This window comes from Papilio polytes, unplaced genomic scaffold (assembly GCF_000836215.1).
Source record: "Papilio polytes unplaced genomic scaffold, Ppol_1.0 DF821511.1, whole genome shotgun sequence".
Taxonomy (NCBI): Eukaryota; Metazoa; Arthropoda; class Insecta; order Lepidoptera; family Papilionidae; genus Papilio; species Papilio polytes.
The window spans coordinates 1,353,629-1,373,388 of NW_013527693.1; the positions used below are offsets into that span (position 1 = coordinate 1,353,629).

Consider the following 19,760-nt stretch of genomic DNA (forward strand, 5'->3'; position numbering starts at 1 on the left):
CATGTTGTTTTCGATTTTCAGTATAAAATATGTACATGTAGGTTCATTTCAAAGGTTTAAAAAATACATCTTTGTTTTTTTATTGTCATATGGCACTTATAAATAACAATTAACACTTATATTGATGAGGTAGACACATAAGTCCAAATTCTTTATCCACAACTTTATGCAAATTTCTTTTCATGTTTTAGAAGCCACTCTTTTCTATCAATGCCACAGCTAAAGCCACCTTTAGAGGCAGTAGAGACTAATCTGTGGCATGGTATCAACAGAATGTGACTATTAGCCCCACAGGCTGAACCGACAGCTCTAGCATGGCTTGCAGGTCTGCCGAGTAACTTAGCTAGATCACCATAAGTATTTGTTGATCCGTAAGGTACCTCCAGTAATTTCTTCCACACATCCTATGTATGGAAACATAAAAATTTAAATAAAATCATTTATAGAATAAGTAAAGCATAAATAAGATATTGATCTGATATTCTGGCAAAAAAAAAAAAAAACTATGTATGATAATAATCTGCGTCTAAACTATGTAAATGTGATAAATTCATATAATATTATTAATCAGTTTTTAAGTAAGTAACAAACCTTTTGAAAATCAGTCCCATTAGTTTTTAAAGGAATAGTAAACTCCTTGATGTTCCCTTTAAAATATTCAGTAAGTTCAGTATCTAATTTCATAAGGATATCATTTTTGTCTTCTACAAAAGTGCATTTCATTTCTTCATTAAGAGTTTGTAATTTTTTTTCTAAATCTTTTGAATCTTCAAATAAAACGAAGTATAAAAAGCTTTTATCTGCAGCAGCTATTAATTTTCCTAATGGGGAATCAAAGTAACTTAAATACACTGTATTGGTTCCATGTTTAGAGTATTTTTCTAGTATTTTTGATAGCATTTTTAATAAGTATCCAAATTCTGCATCTAAAAATTAGCAAACTGGAAATAATCCTTCTTAAAGAGAGAATTGGTACAGGGAGAAAACTACAAAGTAACTTTTAATAATCTTCAAAATTGAAACGTACAAAATAACAGCAACAATTCAAATTCAAGTTTACTAAAAAAACTTTGACATTGACATAATTTCTGACATTCGAAGGCAAAGGCTTCAACATCATAAGTCCAGACCAATTATTTTAGTATTTCACTCTCCTAATTTATGAAATTTACCAAAAGACGATTAAATTGCAAATAATTATATTTTATTTATGAGAAACTAAGAATGTTGATGAATGTTATAAAAATGAATGTTATGAATAAAATAAAACAAAGTTATGTTTGCTTTAAGTGTTTAATTTAAAAAACAGTACCACGTCCATGTTAAGATTTATCCGAAGTTTTTGCAACGCCTCCAATGAATAATGCTAAACATTCAACCCAAAAGATCTCATAGATACAAGTATCAAAGTGTACAAGTCACGAGTTCATAATATCGTCTCTTATTTAAATAAGGCTTTACTTGACTTTTACTATAGCTTTTCCCAAATTCTCTCCTCTCAGCAAACCCACTAGAGCTTCAACCATATTGTCAAAGCCGTGATAAACTTTTTCTTCATACTTTAGTTTACCTTCCCGAATCCAACCCAAATTTGCATTAATACCGTCATTCCAGCGATCTGCCCAACGGTTTACAATAAATCCTTCAACTTTTAGTTCCTTAAAAACTATTGAAGGTTGTACAATAGTCACTGAAACGTAAATATAGAGTAGGTAAATATTGATTCTTCTTTAATTAACACAAATTGCTTATCGCCCATACCTTTCGGCAAAGCGGGATCATTATACGATGATATAGAACCGCAAACAGCTACTCTTCCATATCTATTCATATAATTCATGATTGCTGTACTGATTTCTCCACCAACCTATACAATGTTATTTATTAGTCTATCTTTTGTTCTTCGCAGAAACCATATCGAAACTTCTGAGTTATAAAGAAAATACGGCATTGCATCTATCAACAAAGGTTTTAAATAATTGATTATGAATAAACGCATGAAGCAATTCTCTATTACACAAAAATTGCAAAATAATATATATTTTTCAGTTTAGTCAAAGACGTAATTAATATTCTCATCTTTGGTTTTAATTAAAGAAGTTAATTGTATTATAATTAACACTTAATTACTATTCAAATAGCTGAGATAAAAATATTTTCCATCAGTTAACATGTAATAAAACTTTAAATATACGTACATTGTCAAAATAACAATCGACACGGTCTGGCGCACCTTCCCTAAGAGCTTTTTGTATGTTAACAGTCTTGTAGTTAAATGCGCGGTCGAAACCCAGATCCTTTTCTAAATACTCACATTTCGAGTCGGAACCAGCGAATCCGATAACTCGACAACCTACATTAGAAATTATAATTTAATAGTGAATAACTGAGATTCCCATTGATGCCCAGATAGAGCTAGTGGGGTTCACGGAAGATCCGACAGAGGTGCACGATGACGGGAAATAAAGTTGAGGGTCTACTTCTTAATTGATGTTAAGTTGAAACAACAATATTTTGAAAGAGGTCTATGAGAATAAACTAGGAATTTCTGGTCTATAGAAGTCTGTAGTTACGTTTTCGTTCTCGACTCGTAAATCTTTTTTTTTCTTTGTAAAGAAATCTAGTTGAGTGGATATGTCCTAAAAATAATTTAAATATTTTTGTTCGACTATCAAAGTCTGTAATCACCAAGTTAATATATTTTTTTTTTTTGTTAATTTACATTTTTAATTCCTTTGTCACACAATATTACCGTGAGAGCCGACTTCTAAATGTGAATTGTGTGAAGAATCTGTCGACTTGTCCTGACTGTGAGTATAGTCATTTTTCTGTACTGTTAAAATTAATCACTAATTAACTATTTGGAGTATTTAGTTACCTAAAATCTTTGCTATTTGTCCAACATGAGAACCTACTGCGCCGGCCGCCCCAGTTATTACGATAGTTTCTCCGGCTTTAGGCTTGCAAATTTCTTGCAAACCAAAATAGGCAGTGTTACTGTAACAGAGAAACGATGAAAAAGCACTTACAAAGAAAAATAAGTAGATATCAAAAATACATCTAAGGGGCTGACACTGTCTCGAATTTTCTAACCAATAATCATGGATTATTCCGAACCGTCACCCCGCTCTGTCCCCAAGTAGAGACAAATACCACCTTACCTTGCCACCTTTTGCGAAGAGGGGACGGTTGAAACTTATTTTATTTTATAGCGGTTCCATCTCTCACCTTATTGATAATAGTGGGACTAAAATGTGGGACGGCTGAAACTTTTTATTCTTACCGGGGGAAAGAGCGGGGTGTCGGTAGAGAATAACGTGACCAAACGATAGTAGCCACTACTGCGTTTCGTTTGATGCGTGAAACGGTGCGTTTCGGGACTACTAAAAACAGTTATTCTATCAACAAAAATCAAACTTACCCAGGCATGCCCAGTACTCCTAGAGCCAGAGAAACTGGGTAAGGACTTATATCTGGCAAAAGATATGTGGGTATAAGGTCCCCTCTAGTAGGCGTGTTTGGGTTGTAAATGGTGTGACTTCGCCATCCGAAGTAACCAACTACGTATCCGCCAACCTGGTATTTATCATTCCGACTGGCTATTATCCTTAAATTTTAGTATTTGCTTCATCAAATATTTATTTTAAAAACTATGATATACTAGTAATAATATATTGCCTTTTATATCACTGCTGAACGCGCGTTATCATGAAGGACGCCTAGCCAAATATTTTAGCCAAACCTAAGGTATCGTTTTGGCTAAAATATTTGATATTAGACTAAAATTACAAATTTATTAGTAAGTAGTTATCAAAGTAAATCTCGTATAGATAAAATAGTTAGGCTAACATTTCGTACATCAGATAAGGTACCACATGTTTTCGATATTTTAAATTAATGGATCGTTACTAAAATAAAATGAATAAATTCATACTTCGCTACTTGTCCTCCAATCATAACCGTCGGTAATTTATATCCTATCATATAAGCTCTCATGTATGGGTCTACGCTAAGATATTCAGCCTCTGCTAATATTTCTGAAAAATAAAATTTCAATTTGATTTATTTAGAAGGTTCTTTTATTAATAGTTAAATATATGAGAAAAAATACCTCCATCCTTTAATTCGGGAAGTTCCTCTTGAACAATTTCAAAATCACTTTTTTTTGGTTCGCCCTGAAAGTGCTTGGTAAGGACGTATTTTCTAGCTTCAGTTTTCCCAGTATACCCAGAATAAAACCGACGAGCAATACTCAAAAATGTAACGTTACTAAACATTGTTGACTATTTAGCGTGAGTGTGATTAATACAAGAACCGTTTACTTCTGTAGGTTAGATAAGACAAATAAAACTTTGTTGACCTTGTAACTTTTAAGGATGTTTCAATACAACCAAAAATATAGGAAGTTGAATAACTTTATTGAATGAGCCAGTGACAGAGTTAAATTGCAAATGTAAACAATGAACACTGATGATTATGTTTTCATTTTTTGTATTATTTTTAGGATTATAAAATATCTTCAATAACACATACCACATAAGTAGGCTTAAGGTATTAAATTGGTATATAATATCTACTTATTTAAATACATCTTGGTGTTAAAAAGGTATTTGTTATACAAAACTTTCGAAGAACGGAATTTTCAAGAACCACTGACAAAAACGTATTTTTATACTCTGTATTTATTCCAAAATGGCTAGGCTGTGTGCGCTTGTTGTCGATTTGATCTTTAGATAATTTTGAACAATAATATATTCACTATGACTTCAGTACAAGAATTATCTTGTATCTTTTGTAAAGAGAGCTTTGAAGATAAAGAATCACTACAAACACATTTTAGGTGATTCTTAAACCGTTCCGGCGTTTACCAACTTGTTCTTGTTAATTTGTTTTGTTATAAACAATGTATTTTATTCTTTTGATAGAAAACATGGAGATCCGACGTTTAATAAGACAACAAAATCTAAATTACGTGTTCAGAATAATTCCCCGACATCCAGCGATACTTCAAGAGATGACGTTGAAATGGTGTCTTGCGATGTGTGTGATGAAGTGTTTCCAAGTATATCGAAGGCTATAACACATAAACACAAAGTGCACCCGGACTATGATGCCAAGTATTTTTGTCCCTGGTGTGGAAAACTATTCACTTTAAAGGTATGTGTTCAATTTTTTTCTTTAGTAGTAAAAAACTCAAATACAACTGAAAAGATGTTAAAACCAAGGCAAACATTAAAAAGTAACAGACAATGCTTAGATAATTCTTCAAGGTACAAACACCTAGGGTAACATGTATGTTGTACAATTGAAATAGGCTCCACATTTGAATCAATATACTGCCTTTTCGCAGCAAAACAAATTGTATCCTGTCCTCCAACATGTACATGGCTTAATTTAATATGAAAGAATAGCTCAATATGTCTTCTTGGAATCTCTTGAAAATGAAATGCTACACTAGTTATCTTAACTATAAACTTGTACCTAGATGTACAAAATTTCAAGGGACTGCAATACTTATGTGTAATTCAAGTATTTCCTTTTGGAATTTATCCAACAATACTGGCTAATACCCTTGCTTATAGAGGTTTCTTATCCAGGTTCATAATATCATTTAAAATTGTAAGGTATAATAATAAAAATAAAGAAATAATAATTTTTTACTCATATACATTAATATTGTTTATGACAACCACAACTATATCACCATGTAATAATTTCTAATTGAATTTTGCTATCGGTTTTTATAACAGTATTGTTATTTCAATGTTATGAATACTTTGACTATATTTATGTGTTTCAGTTTCTGTATAATAAACATCTGGAATCAAGTCATGAGTCCATGCCAAAAGTGACAAATTGTTTTCATTGTGATTGCTGTGATGTGGATTTCTTTCTGCCCTGTGCGATGGTTTATCATAATAAGTTTTATCATAGACAAGAAAAAGATGCAACATCTATTGGTTTTTCGAAGAAAGTTAAATTCCTGTGCCAGGTAAGAAAAGATTTTTAAACAGTAGAACCTCGAAAACTCAAACCTCAGTAACTTAAAAACCATAAACAATAATATGTTCACTTCCCATCAGAGCCCAAAACATCTACAACCCTTTATAACCTAAAACCCGTGGTAACTAAAAATGCTTTGTGTTTCCCTATTTATGTAAGTTGTTATGAATTAATAGTTTTTAAAAAACTAAATTCATGAGTGATACTTGTTCTCACCTTGTTAAAGCTAAATCTTTATTAATATTTGAAATGTTATATACAGGAATTGGTACAAATCTACTACTGTCCATTCTGCGGTGAAGAGTATGAAAATAAGGTCAATTTAAATGTAGGTATTTTTAAAAATAACAGAATCATATCGGAATTGTCCTTAAATAATCTCGGGCGTTTAATTTTAATTATAATTCTAGAAACACATGGAAGATGATCATAGTGATGAAAATCAATGTCCAGAAGATGTACTCAGGTGCCCATTGTGCGAGGCTGTATTTTATCATTTAGATGCATATGAGTTACATCTTACATTTCATTCATCGGAAGACCTGTATAGTGAAGAAAATGAAATGTAAGTTTTTGTATTGATATACGTTCATTTTCAAAATTTTCAATGTCTGTATATTAAAAAAAATATCTTAATTTCCTTACAGGCTTAAACAAATTGTAGAATTTTCCTTGGATACTGTACCTCCTCTGGTGGAAAAGTTAGAAATTCCATCAATGCCTGAAGATGATGATGCAAATGCAATAGGAGTGGTGAGTTTAAAAATAAATTATTATATAAATTTATATAACTTCCTTGTAAATCAAATGTGTAGTGGTGTTTTAGAAGCTCCATATTAAATAGAAATAAAATTTCAGGATCAATTCTTACAGCTATCAATGAGTAAAGATATTGATGAACAGCCGGATCACACAGAAAAAGTCAAATCAAAAAAGCACAAAAAACATAAAAAGTCCAAAAAAGCTATAACATTAGATGAGTTTTTAAATATGAACACTGATCTCTTTGGAGAAGGCCTAAACATCCAAGGTATTGAAGAAGTTCCTACTCGTGTAATCACTAAACACCTAAAACCTAAAAAAGACCCAGTTTTAAAAAATCTAAAAAACAAACCACTGCCTACAAATATAGATAAACTACAAAAACAAGGTATAACTATCAAAATGAAATCTGGAAACAAGATTGTTCCTAGTAAAGTACAACAGCCTGTTTCAACAACACAATCTACCCCTAAGAAATCAAATGTAATAAGTACTTCTAGTGAAGTTCTTTCAAGACTTATGAATCAAAGTAACAATCAAATAAAAATAGTAAAAAAACCAGCAGCAAATAACACTAATGTAGATCTTGATACAAATGAAAACGAAAGTATTATCATGTCTAAGAGTGAAGAGACACATGATGTGAAAGAAAATGAGGAAATGTCTGTGGCCAAAGAAAATATATCGGCAGATAACACAGAAGATTCTACTACCAAAGTTGATTTAGATAAAGTTAAAGAAGAAAATCCACCTGACATTGAAGCAATACATGATAAGGAAATAATAAAAAGCCCTCTTCTAACAGAAACAACATCAAATACTTTAGACGAAAAAACTTTAAATATAAGTTCTGACCACAGCCATGAAATGAAAGAAACTAAAAGTTTTGATGCAAATAGAAACGATAAAAACAAAATTAGAAAACAAGGAGTGGGTACAGAAAATCCTCCATCCATTTTAAATACTAATGATAACATAAATTTGGAAGAAAGAGAAACACTGAATGACTTTGAAGAAAGTCTGATTGCTACAAAGATACCATGCAATGAAATCATCAAGAAAGAATCTCAAAATGGAGGGACTAAAAAAAGTAATAGTGAAAAGAATGAAAGTATTGTAGATCAAAAAGAGAAGACAAATAATACTTTAAATGCTATCAAACATCTTAGTCATCTGATTACAGTTAAACCTGTTGTTCAGTCAAAACCTGGCCCAAGTAAAGAGAGAGAAACTAATAATGAAACTAGTCATAATAAAGTTGAAGATTTAAACAATGAAATTAAAGATGAAGATGAAGACGATGATGAAGAAGACAACATACCAATAAGTAAATTAGATAACCTTAAAGATAATAAACCTAAAGCTTTAGATCCTTTAAAAAACTTAAGTAAACATGTCACAATTAAATCATTAACGTCTCAAGTGTCTACATCTAAACTTGACCAGTTTAATGATGATAGCAATGATTCCGATAATGCTGATGAATTAAGTAATCATGAACTTGATAATAAAAGTTTAAAAAATAACGTGGTAGGAAAAAAAGTTGTTAATTTGGATAATAGAAATAAAGCAGAAGCGAAGATTAAAAAGTCACAAACCGATAGTCCAAAACAGGAAACATCAAAGAAATTGAATGTAAAGAAAACACAAGAAAACAATTCGGAATCGAATTCTACAATTGATAACACAAAAATAAACACTTCGAATGCCGATCTTTTAAAACGTTTGACGAATGTTACGGCAAAATCGATTTCGTCCAAGTTACCTATAAAGCAACAACCTTCGCCACAAACGTTGGAACAATCTACGAATGTTAAAAAGGAAAATTTTACAGAACGGGTAAAGATGCATGGAAAGATTGACGAAGAAATAGAAATTTTCAACATTGATGATTCTGATAGTGACGACCAAAATGAACCAGAAGATAATAAGGTTAAAAATACTAAATTACCGATAAAATCTGCAAGTGAGAACAAAGAAACTAAGGCTACTCCTGCACCTAAATCTGTACAGGCTTTACGCAATCTTGGTAAAAATATTACTGTGAAATCCAATACCCAAGCAACAGTAACTTCTATTAAAGTAGAGGAAAACATTTCGGATGAGAATAAAACATTTTCCGAGGAAGAGGAAGATTATGACCAAACAGACGAAGGACACGACACAAGTTTGAGTGATTTTATTGATGAGAGTCATAAAATGTTACAATCTACATTAAAGAATTTGAGTAAAAACTTAACAGTGAAAACAAAAAGTTCTCCAAAGTTACCTAATACAAGAAAACGTGAATTTAGTCGTCAACAAAATGAAAGGTTTTCTAATAATGATAGCGACAGCGATACAGAATACGCCGTTGGTAAAGTTAAGATTACCGAAATAACAGATCATAATAGTGGTGATGAATTCCTATCTGCAGATGAAAGCAAAAACTTTGTGCAGTCCCCGAACTGTAACAATAGCGACGACGATGATAATTTTGCTGAAGATGAGAATCAGCACTTTTCCGAGGATGACAATGATGGCCATCAAATCAACGCTAAAATGAAATCCAATGAACATCCAAATCAAGCCCCGTCTCCCGGAACCTCTCTTCGCCACACTGCAACCACTCAACAAAAATGTGACAAATCTCCTTTAGATAAGTTTAAAAAATTAAACAAAGACATAACAATTAGGTCTCTAAATGAAAATAAAAGAACAAATAGAAATGCAGAAAATGAGGAAGATAATACAAGCAAGGATTCCAATAACTCAAACAATACTAATAAAGAATTTGCTTCAAAGCCTTATAAACAGAATGTAACTAAACTGAAATCCGAACATCAATCCACATCTTCTGCAACTAATGAGAAAGTTGGATCGAACCAAGTCAGCACTGTAAATAAAGAGGTTTCAGTAAAAACATACCAGTCACAAACTGTAATAGAAGAAATAACAACAACCGTGACTAAGACAATAAGAACTGTAAATCAAACTGTTAAACAAGAAGTTAACAATACCCAAGTTAACACTAATCCAACATTTAGACCACAAAAAATACCTAACTTTAATCCCAGTAAAGTTATTCACAAACCAGTAGTTGTCAGAAATTCAACCCCAAATGTAGGCACTAAAGTCGTTAAAATGGCTTCATCTAATCCTACCACTAGTGGTATTAGACCAACTAACCAATTAGTTCCAGTGCGGGCTAATACAGCAAAAGTTGGCAACTTTAAGGCTCCTGTAGCTAAAAATGTTACAACTACCCCACAAATTCCAGTAGCATGTAGAACACTAAAAATTTCACCACAAGTTATGAAGAGACCATCTCAAGACACGCAGGGACAGTTCAGTTGTTTTAAGAAACCAAAAGAATCTGTAATGGAAATGCAAAAATCTAGAGAACAAGAAGGAGAAATGCATATGACAGCAACACAAAGCAAATCCGATTTTACAAGTACAGTTAAAAGCATGAAGGGCAAAACTTTAGTAACATCCACGCAAATGAAGTCAGAAATGAGCGCAAGTGCACATTTGAGTAAAATAGGTAATATGTCTGGTCTTAAAATTGTAAAAACCAGTTCCAAGCAATCGACACAGGTTGAAGAGAAAGTTGAAAGTTCTAATGCAAAGAGAACTATGGAAGCGTTACAAAAGTTACAAATGCAAGGTCTTTTAGTTAAAAGACCGCGAACTGAAGAAGATAAGATGGAAGAGGACAATGAGTTTTCTAATTCAGGAAGTGAAAACGACGATGATACTTGATCGTGATCTTCAAGAAATTTCTCCACCAATTTTATATTTCAAGCCTTATGACATAAACCCGTCAAGTGCAGGACTTTAGTTTTTTGTTAATACATTGACAAAAAAAGTGTTAAGCAGATAAATGTAAATATAAGAATATACAACTCGATTAATAAAAATGTACGTGTGACTTTTTTTGCATGTGTAAATATGAAACATGATTGGATATTAGTATCAAAACGAATTAGGACTCCGTGTTAAATTAAAGTGAAGAAAAATAAATATACAGTAATGTTATAGGCTTTATTTCTTTTTATAACACAGACATAAAATAAGACGTTATAATTTAACTATTTACATAGACATAATATGTAATGTAAACCTCAAAGACCGTGAATATGAAAATATAAATGTTTTTTATTAGTCCACATAACATTGTCACATGTCAAAATACTTTATTCTGATTTCGCTTCCACCTTATTTTGTCTCCATTTTTGTTCCTGAAATCATCAAAATTGGCTAAGTTTTTTGTGATAAATGTAAAGGTATGAGATGATTGTGCATTTGTTAGTTCACAATTAGTACACTAATGTACAAAGAATGATATAGAATACATGGACATATTACAGAATAAAATAAAATTGTTTTATAAAAATAGTGAGTTATTGATGTTACTACGTGATGGTATTGAGTTAATCAACATTGCTTATCACTCGTGGTTGTCTTCAAACGTGTTATATTTTTAAAGTTAATTTTTTAGGACGTCTAAATAAAATCGTGAAAAGTCATGGTGTTTTCAATTCGAAGTGCATTTCTAACGCTTACTACCAATATACTATCGCTTGCCCAAAAATAACCAGTACTAATCACAAATTTATAAATAGTTAGTTGATTTTAAAAATAAATATCATAATATTGGAAAACTCTTACCCTTCGCTAACAAAGAAAATGAAAAGCAAAGTAAATTAAAAATATAAATTTAAATAAAACCTTTTTACAGCAGACGACTGCAACACGATATGAATGAGAAAACTTTGTAAACGATTTTTATAGCTTACTGTTCAAAACACTTGAAATTAATCAGATAGTTTGACTGAATTTGTATTATTACTATGTACTAGATATAGTAAATATTTCTTTTTTTATTTATAAAAGCTTCGTTTGTAATTTTAGACAATTAAAAAATTCAGTATAGAAAACCCAAATCGCTGTAATGTAAGTCTGAAAAACTGCTATACTGGTAAATATGTAGGAAGTAAAAAGATGTTTATACCACTTCGCTCTGTGGTTATAAAGCACAACTAAGAGAAACTGCTCACAAACTTGACTTGTTATGGCCGCACTGACTTGCTTTGGCCGACTCGTAAACGCCGAGATTGACTTATCGAATGTTTCTGTATAATGTGTATTTCTTTAAATAAAAAATTATTTATTCTGCCTTGCGTTATAATTCATGTTTTTGGTACTAATTGTTTCAATGACCATGTTCTATGTAGTTTGTGCAAACAGTCTAAACATACCAATACTGCGATTTCGTTGGAAAGTCGATATGCGATCGCACGCAACCTGTAGCGGAGTTTCAAACCGCTTTTGCCTTTCTTTTTCAATACCTGAAGTATCGTATACATGTTGCAACTGTGCAATATTAAAAACAGCACTGCCAGATATGAAACCTGCCGCATGACGCCCAAAACAAAAGAAAATATATAAAACACAAATAAAGGCTGCAACTGAAAAACAAATTTATTAATTCAATATAGCATAAATTAATAAAAAATAATAAAATACATTGAACCTTAGGAAATAAATAAATTACTTGTAAGTACATTACAAATCTATTACAAAATTATTTATTCCTATAATTTTTGTAATTTTCTTTATCATTTCGAGAATAATCTAAAATGTACCAGTTCCAATGCGTCCACTGAATAACAAAGTTTAAATTACAAATTGACTAGTTACATAAAAGATAATGTGCCTATTATTTACTAAAATAATTTTTGTGTATTACAATTATTGTTAACAGAGTTCGTCCAGTCTCACAAACTAAAAAAGTTCGTATTACTATTACAAGTTACAATAAGACTAATATTTTGTAAAAAAAACCTAACTTTGACATTGGAGTAATTTATTACCTACTTAATCTATGGTACCCATTTCAAAAATACTAAATTGAAAATTGTGATGTCACTAACTATTGAATAACTACATTCCATTCTTAAAATAATCTATTTTATGAATAAATTAAATACATAGCAGAATTAATTATTAACTATCTCAAATTCAGCTATAACATGAATCAAACAAATGAAATAAAATGCAAACCATAATGTAATTTAAGCTACGCATACAACTTAAGCTATTGAAAACATTACCATGGTTTTTCACTGCTGTAACAATCTGCCAACATATAGTCATCTCTTTCTTTTTATATATATTGAGATGAGATAAACAATACATTTACCGACGGTATATAGATAGAGAAACGTATTTAAATATATTACTGATCTCTATTATACATGAATAGATCTTGGTATTCTGTCTATTTGATTTACGCCATTTTAGTGCTGACGAAGGCGGTAGATGGCCTTGGCAAGATTTTGAACTGTTGAATTTTCAGTAACATTTATAGGCGCTTATTAGTCTAACGACCTATCCATATAAAAGCCAGTGTTACGTAATGCAATAAATTAGACAAAACGACATTCTGTGCATGAAAAAGTAGCATGTACACTTATAAGCTTTAAGAAAATGTAGGTATACAAAAAACAGATCATTTTAGAGATTACATTGTTAAAAAGTGTATGAAAGCTTCAACGTGAGTTTCGAATGCCAATACTTCTGTGTAAAAACATGCCTTTTTATACAGAAGAGAAATAAATATTGGTGTTTTGGCAGTAAAAATTTACGTTTATATACAAACAAAATTGGTCCACATAATGCAGGGTTGACAAAAAAATGCATTCCAGAATAGACAAAATGCAACAAATATTACAAAAACAATTTAAAATGCACAATAAATAATCTAATCGAGATAATCATCCGCCTGTTAGTTACAAATTTATATAGCATTAACTATTGAGATTCGACAAGTGAGACAATTTAAAAAAAAACATACAGACGAATTGTGAACCTCCTCCTTTTTGAAGTCGGTTAAAAATATCATAATTTACAATTTTTTTTTTCAAATATATACATACTTAATATCTAAGTATTACGAAAAATTCAATTCTTATATAAAATAATTGTAATTGAAATAATATTCATCTAGTTAAAAAAAGACGAAACCCAAAAAATATTTACATATCGATTTCAAGACATTGAGATTTGACAGGCAAATATATTAATTTGTAACTTTCGTGGAGGCCTACAAAAAATATTTTTACATATAAATAAGGAGAAAAAAACTACATAATTTGTCGAATTCGAATAAATTAGCATTAATGTATGGTAACACTAAAAGTTCGGACGTAAAATGTTACCAAAAAAACTATTTTCAAGAACTAAGAATAACTTAAAACACTCCTTAAATTTTTAATTATTTCCGATTTAAAACATTCATGCTTTCGCAAATCACAAGTTTCAGTGTTACCATTTATGTTCTAAATTTCTTTTTCCACGAATCGAATAATCTTGCGCGACCGTCATCGTCTCATTTCCCATTTCACTGGGGTGACCATGACTACAAAACTTGATATCGCGATTAGTAAAAAATATATTTAAAAGTCAGGTGTAGCCTTTTCGAGAATTTAAAAACCTTAGCCTGAGGTCGTTTCAACCGGCTTATCTATTAGTTACATATTTCCGAAGTATGGTTGAGGTTTCTTTTTGTATTTTAGTCAGGCTATACCAGACATTAAAAAAATATATAGACGAGGCATATTACACAAAAAAAAATTATCGGTACTTTCAATAAAAGGTGCTATATCAGTTGTCAAGTTTAGTACCACCTCATGCAAGGACATAAAAATACAAGGGTATTACCATGTAATAAAACATTTTACAAAATGATGGGCTCCATCTTTTGTTATTAAATAAATTAAACAGTGTTAAAAATAAAATATAAACATTTAAATATTATTTAATGACACCTGATAATTAATTTAACTCTTAAATGCATAATTTTTTAAACACCACATATTGACCGGTAATTTAAACATAGATTAAGGGACGAAGGAAAAAAAAATGTTTTTAAAAATAGTGTATTACGTAAGGAAGAAAAAAATCTTTAACGCATCATGCATTTAAGGGTTAAATAAAATTTAATTATATTGACTTGTGGTTTTGAGGTTATCAACAAATAAAATCAGTGATTATTTGAAAAACTAATTGTCAACTATGCCTCCTCTATATATATTTTTATATATTTTAGAGCTACATGAGACATGATTGTGCTGGCGTGTTACAAGGTTACCTGCTCGTTCAGTTTCTGCGGTATGACGATGAGCGTGGTGGCCGTGTTGCCGATGCCGATCGTCAGGAAGGATATGCTTAACGCTGGCACCTGTTGTTTGTGTGCCACATATATGTTATGTATCGCAGTAAATGTAATTATTTGTTAGTAGTTAGTACATATTTTGTATACGTCCCCACCAAGGGGCTCGGAGACTACCCATAAATATTTTGTCATACTAATAACAAATTAGACTGATCATGTTTCTTTAATTTTAAGACAAGCAAATTTATGAGTGTTTTTAATCTTTAATGTTACTTAGTTTTTAATTTTATTTTTTATAAGAGAAAGGGGCCAAATGAGCAGCGAGAACACAGAAGTGGTCAACGACGCCCATGGAACATGAGACGCATGAATGCAGCCAAATTTGTTTTCTAAAGGTTAGGTATTATTGTCACTTCAGAATACATACATTCCTATATATTAGGATAATATACAAACATAAAAGTAAAAGATAGTACATAGAATAAAACGAAGAAAATAAATTGAAAAAAAAAATACATAGTAAAGTTATTGGAAATTTTGATATCAGATTGTATTTTTTTTGGCCTTGAAATAATAAGTATACATAAATAAGTTCAAAGTTATTCGAGTCATTGCTACAGATAAAATAAAAATAATGCATAACAAAAAACGGAATTAGTGTAATCTATAAATCGCTGGTTATCAGTACAGACATAGATTACTGTCTTTACAGTTAAGAATAAAGTAACAAGTATTAATTATTACAAAGATATATTATTTCAGAATAAACAAAAATATACATAAATACGATAAATATAATGAGAATTTTAAAAGAAATAAGATATTTAAAAAAATAGCATAAACATAAAATTGTAAAATTTAGAAAACAATGAAATTATTACAGATAAGAGTAAAGTCTTTTCTGCTAATTTGAGCATAAAAAAACTTTTTTTTAAAATCAAAAAATATTTTTTGCTTACCTGCCAAGTCGCTTCAGGGTGATAGCTGATATGATACAACGTGTACGCAATGTACAATTGGAATATGTACCCTCCGAAGAGGAAAGGTAGGAGGTACGAGAGGCCGCGCCACATCCACGAGTGGAAGCCCTCTATCGTAATGTCCATGTTATGCCTCGCGCCGAGCGCTTTTAGCCTGTACAGTACTCCACTTTGATATCTAAATTGCATATATTGGACCACACCTGTTAGAAAAAAAATACTAGATTATACCCGCGATTTCGGAGGTGCGAAGTTAAAAAAAAATATTAAGTAGCCTATGTGTTATTTCAAATTATGTTCTACATCTGTGTCGAATTTCGTCAAGACCGATGCAACCGTACTAGACATATTTATATTAGAACTTTTCCTTTTTATAATTTAATACTGTTTGTTCATGTGTGGTAGACCAATGCCTTTATGCATTCTAGTTCTAAATGTAGTTTTTTTTCTTTAAAAATGGTAATTTAGATGTTATTATCTGATATGAAATATTGACTTTTTTCATCAGAAACAAACTCAATAATTACTAATTAAGTTGAGAAAAAAAAAAGATAATCCTTTTGTAGGTTTATCATTTTTTTCTTTGAAATATAGAACATAATCAGTTAAAGATCACTTTTAAAAATCACTCTTATCGATATTTAGTAAGTGTGATTAACTATGAATTGCCTAATGATTACTGATTGGTCGCCAAGTAAATGTTTTGCAATTTTATGTATCACGCATGAAAATCGCGCGATCATTGTTATCACAATACTTTCATACAAGAACAACTGTATTAGTGAAATTGTATCAGTTCAATAATTTAATATGGTGAAAGAATTAAATTTCCTTCCCACTTGGATCTAATGGCATTTAGCAAAATAAGCAATTTAACATGTAGATGCTAAAACCTGTACAGTAGAGTATGTCTAAAATTAGTACTGTACCAATATAACTATTTCATTTATATTTCTGTTCGATTATCTAATGTGTAAAAAAAACTAATAATAGTGTTTTGAAAATCAATACTCACTAATATAAGCAATAAACCACATAAATGTGTGTCTGAATTCATTCCACGGTGTGTTCTGTGGCCAGATGAGCAGTATGCCGGCCACCACTGTTGATATGAAGTGATGCATTCTCCACCAACCCTTAATCCTTGACCCATTCACCTTGAGAATACTCTCCCTTATCGTCAATGTACAATAATACCAAACTAAGAGGAATATCAAAATTAATTGAAGTGGTCTGAAATAAATTTTTAGTTTTAGTCTAAAAAATTATCTTTATACCTAACTAAAGTATTTACAATATGTAGCTAAAATGTATCAAAATAGTACCTGAAATTGATATAAAGGTTTGCGACAGCCAACACAAATGCAATTGCACTAAGTATTAATTTGAACTTCTCATATTCATCTTTATATTTGAATCTGTAAGCAAAATATAAGTATTTAAGTACACAAGGTAAATATTTTACTTCTATAATTTTATAACATTATTATAAAGAGGAAGATTTTTGTATGTATTGAAATAACTCAAAAACTACTGGGCCGATTTCAAAAATTCTTTCACCATTAGAAAGGTAATTAATCTGTGAGTAATGATGTACTTTGGTAGTTATAATGAATAGAGGTTTGATCAAGTTTTCCTTTAACTTACTTGTCATTTTTATTCAATATAGACACATTAACATTTCCGAGTATAATCCTTAAATAGAGACTGTTCTGTTTGGGCAAAGTAGCTTCTATTTCGTGTAGCATAGCTTTCCTTTTCATTATCTCCTTCTCTAGGTTCGCAACGCGCTCATCTTTCGTCAAACCTTTCTTTTCCAATCTGTAAATTAAGAATAAATGTTGGAAATTGTTGCTTGCTAATATGTTAGTCACACCAAGTTTGGGTTCAACTTCGCGTTTCCTCCTGGCGCGGAGAATGCATTTCCCCTCTATAAAAAAGGCTTCCAGCCCCCTCAGAATATGTCTACTGATGTGCTCGGAGCCTATTTCTCTATACAGTAAGCTTGTGATGATAAATAATGTGATAGAAGTAATTTAATTATAGATTATATTACATAAGATAGGTCTTAATATACTAACTTTTGAAATATACTCCTTATTTTCTATATAAATATTTGTAAAACATATTATTTTGGCTAAAGTACTATGGTTGAATTCATCTGCTACAGATGTATTTTTTTTTGTATCAGCTATAATATTTGTAGTCTATTTTTTTTTTCAAATGTATGCCTTTTATCTTACTTATTGTCATTTCACAAGGAAATAAGAAACCAGGAGTAAATATGTGTATTAACATAACTGGATTAAACATTATCTAATTTTATCAAAGCATGTTTTGCAGTTATGGATTGACTTAATCCTTTGAACCCAGAAATGTAAGTAGTAGAATTAATTAAAATTTTATACAATTCATGTGTTTTTTTTATCTAATCATAATTTTATCTGTTAAAAACTGAATATACATGCATGATGTACTTACAAAAACTATTTTTACCTTCAACTTACAAAAAAAAATTAGAGAATTAGTATTGAATAATCAATAATTGTCAGAATGTGTCATTCACACATATATTCTATCAGGAAAAAACCTAATTAAAAAACAGTACTTAAGTTTAACAAATGGGTTATTTCATCCAATATTTACATATTTAAATATTTCCTTCCTAATTTAATTAATTTAGGTAACAAATCATTTAAAAAATTAAGGTATTTTCAGTGCACATTACAAGAAAGGTTGAAAATACCTACACTAGTATATTTAGATAATTTCAGTTTCCATATTGATATAAAATTTTATAAAAATTGTCTATGTAAAATTAACTTAATAATATTTAAGATTTTACATTTGCTTTACCATTAGCAGAGATAATCTTTAATAACAAACAGAATGAAAAACAGATATGTTTATTTATGATAAGAGAATGATTGGATAAATAGTATCTGACCTTTTGAGTGCACCATTTATAACGGACATTCGATATCTTTGATGATTGAGTTCCTTAACACATGCAGCTTGTAGCTCCCCTACTTCCTCTAACTTTGTTGCATAGTCCTTGTTTATAGTCTGAAATAATTGGATTACATTATTTATTTATTATAAAAATATTATAGTGATTTCTTAAATGTATAACTTACAAAGTTTTATTAAGATTAAATTGAAAGTATCTAAGGTTCATAAAAAATATAATGTTATGGCAAAGTTAAATTAAGACTGATTTTACAATGCAATTATTCTGAAAATAATTTAAATCAAGCATCAAATCTAAATGCAATTATTCATAATAATTAATAAATAACATTATACGAAATAGGTATACAATGTATCAATATCGCTAATCCACTAAGCAAAAGTCAAGAAACAATGAAAACAAAACATGAAATCGTAAGCATTTCTTTGTGACAATTTATTACTCGTCTAAAAGAAAGTTTATCCAAGGGCTTAAAGTTCATTTGAGGAACTAAACAATGGCTAATATGTACCGAGAATCAGTCAGTTTACGTACCTCGAGTCGTTTGTAATCGGTAAGCAAATCCTGCCACTCCTTCATACATTCTTCGATATCCATTTTCGGAGTTGCAAATTTAAGTTTAAAAAAATAACGAATAGAGGCGATTTATATTCGGTACTTAGAAATTAACTTTAATTCTAATGCCCATTGCTTGCGCTCCTACATAAATTGTCAAAATATGCGGGTGTGTAGTGCGGTGCGGCGTGTCAGAGAATGACTTTAATTTGTCATTTGACATTGACAATGACATCAGCAAAACTGGTAATAGTTTGACAATAAATAATGTTGCCTGCTTTTATTATCAAAAAACACCAAAAAAAATCAGAAAACTAGTAAGTCCCCA

General features: G+C 30.5%; 4 protein-coding genes across 7 annotated transcripts; 1 reads left to right on the forward strand and 3 right to left on the reverse strand.

Annotated features, from left to right (window-relative positions):
• Positions 1–22: 22 nt before the first annotated feature.
• Positions 23–1,165, reverse strand: LOC106108616 (methylated-DNA--protein-cysteine methyltransferase). The gene is made up of 2 exons (XM_013289869.1): positions 592–1,165; positions 23–404 (listed from the first exon to the last, which is right to left on the reverse strand). The coding sequence occupies exons 1-2, from the start codon at positions 898–900 to the stop codon at positions 165–167; spliced, it is 549 nt and encodes a 182-aa protein (XP_013145323.1). The 5' UTR covers positions 901–1,165; the 3' UTR covers positions 23–164.
• A 119-nt stretch (positions 1,166–1,284) lies between these two features.
• Positions 1,285–4,449, reverse strand: LOC106108464 (prostaglandin reductase 1-like). Its single transcript, XM_013289630.1, has 7 exons — positions 4,112–4,449; positions 3,935–4,037; positions 3,422–3,607; positions 2,879–2,997; positions 2,199–2,353; positions 1,762–1,867; positions 1,285–1,690 (listed from the first exon to the last, which is right to left on the reverse strand). The coding sequence occupies exons 1-7, from the start codon at positions 4,275–4,277 to the stop codon at positions 1,458–1,460; spliced, it is 1,068 nt and encodes a 355-aa protein (XP_013145084.1). The 5' UTR covers positions 4,278–4,449; the 3' UTR covers positions 1,285–1,457.
• A 219-nt stretch (positions 4,450–4,668) lies between these two features.
• LOC106108533 (uncharacterized protein MAL13P1.304-like) lies at positions 4,669–11,923 on the forward strand. The gene is made up of 7 exons (XM_013289719.1): positions 4,669–4,840; positions 4,926–5,157; positions 5,801–5,992; positions 6,266–6,331; positions 6,414–6,568; positions 6,651–6,756; positions 6,862–11,923. The coding sequence occupies exons 1-7, from the start codon at positions 4,761–4,763 to the stop codon at positions 10,507–10,509; spliced, it is 4,479 nt and encodes a 1,492-aa protein (XP_013145173.1). The 5' UTR covers positions 4,669–4,760; the 3' UTR covers positions 10,510–11,923.
• LOC106108534 (transmembrane protein 120A) lies at positions 10,773–19,640 on the reverse strand. Of its 4 annotated transcripts, XM_013289721.1 has the most exons (9): positions 19,412–19,640; positions 18,854–18,972; positions 17,554–17,727; positions 17,232–17,324; positions 16,922–17,139; positions 15,886–16,109; positions 14,903–14,992; positions 12,009–12,161; positions 10,773–10,988 (listed from the first exon to the last, which is right to left on the reverse strand). In XM_013289721.1, the coding sequence occupies exons 1-9, from the start codon at positions 19,472–19,474 to the stop codon at positions 10,944–10,946; spliced, it is 1,179 nt and encodes a 392-aa protein (XP_013145175.1). In that variant the 5' UTR covers positions 19,475–19,640; the 3' UTR covers positions 10,773–10,943. The 4 variants fall into 4 exon arrangements, with proteins under 4 accessions (XP_013145175.1, XP_013145178.1, XP_013145174.1 ...); XM_013289724.1 differs by lacking the exon at positions 14,903–14,992; XM_013289720.1 differs by having other exon boundaries at positions 10,773–12,161.
• Positions 19,641–19,760: the final 120 nt, after the last annotated feature.

What these genes read in the sequence shown, in the direction of transcription:
- LOC106108464 (XM_013289630.1), bottom strand. Translation starts at nt 4,277, where the DNA reads ATGTTTAGTAACGTTACATTTTTGAGTATTGCTCGTCGGTTTTATTCT. An exon ending in ATTGGAGGACAAGTAGCGAA is followed by an intron (nt 3,608 to 3,934) that starts GTATGAATTTAT and finishes CTAAAATTTAAG; the next exon opens with GATAATAGCCAGTCGGAATG. An exon ending in TGATCCCGCTTTGCCGAAAG is followed by an intron (nt 1,691 to 1,761) that starts GTATGGGCGATA and finishes TTTACGTTTCAG; the next exon opens with TGACTATTGTACAACCTTCA.
- LOC106108616 (XM_013289869.1), bottom strand. Translation starts at nt 900, where the DNA reads ATGCTATCAAAAATACTAGAAAAATACTCTAAACATGGAACCAATACA. An exon ending in ATGGGACTGATTTTCAAAAG is followed by an intron (nt 405 to 591) that starts GTTTGTTACTTA and finishes TTCCATACATAG; the next exon opens with GATGTGTGGAAGAAATTACT.
- LOC106108533 (XM_013289719.1), top strand. Translation starts at nt 4,761, where the DNA reads ATGACTTCAGTACAAGAATTATCTTGTATCTTTTGTAAAGAGAGCTTT. An exon ending in AAAATAAGGTCAATTTAAAT is followed by an intron (nt 6,332 to 6,413) that starts GTAGGTATTTTT and finishes TTATAATTCTAG; the next exon opens with AAACACATGGAAGATGATCA. An exon ending in ATGCAAATGCAATAGGAGTG is followed by an intron (nt 6,757 to 6,861) that starts GTGAGTTTAAAA and finishes ATAAAATTTCAG; the next exon opens with GATCAATTCTTACAGCTATC.
- LOC106108534 (XM_013289720.1), bottom strand. Translation starts at nt 19,474, where the DNA reads ATGGATATCGAAGAATGTATGAAGGAGTGGCAGGATTTGCTTACCGAT. An exon ending in ATATTGAATAAAAATGACAA is followed by an intron (nt 17,325 to 17,553) that starts GTAAGTTAAAGG and finishes TTTTGCTTACAG; the next exon opens with ATTCAAATATAAAGATGAAT. An exon ending in AACCTTTATATCAATTTCAG is followed by an intron (nt 17,140 to 17,231) that starts GTACTATTTTGA and finishes AATTTATTTCAG; the next exon opens with ACCACTTCAATTAATTTTGA.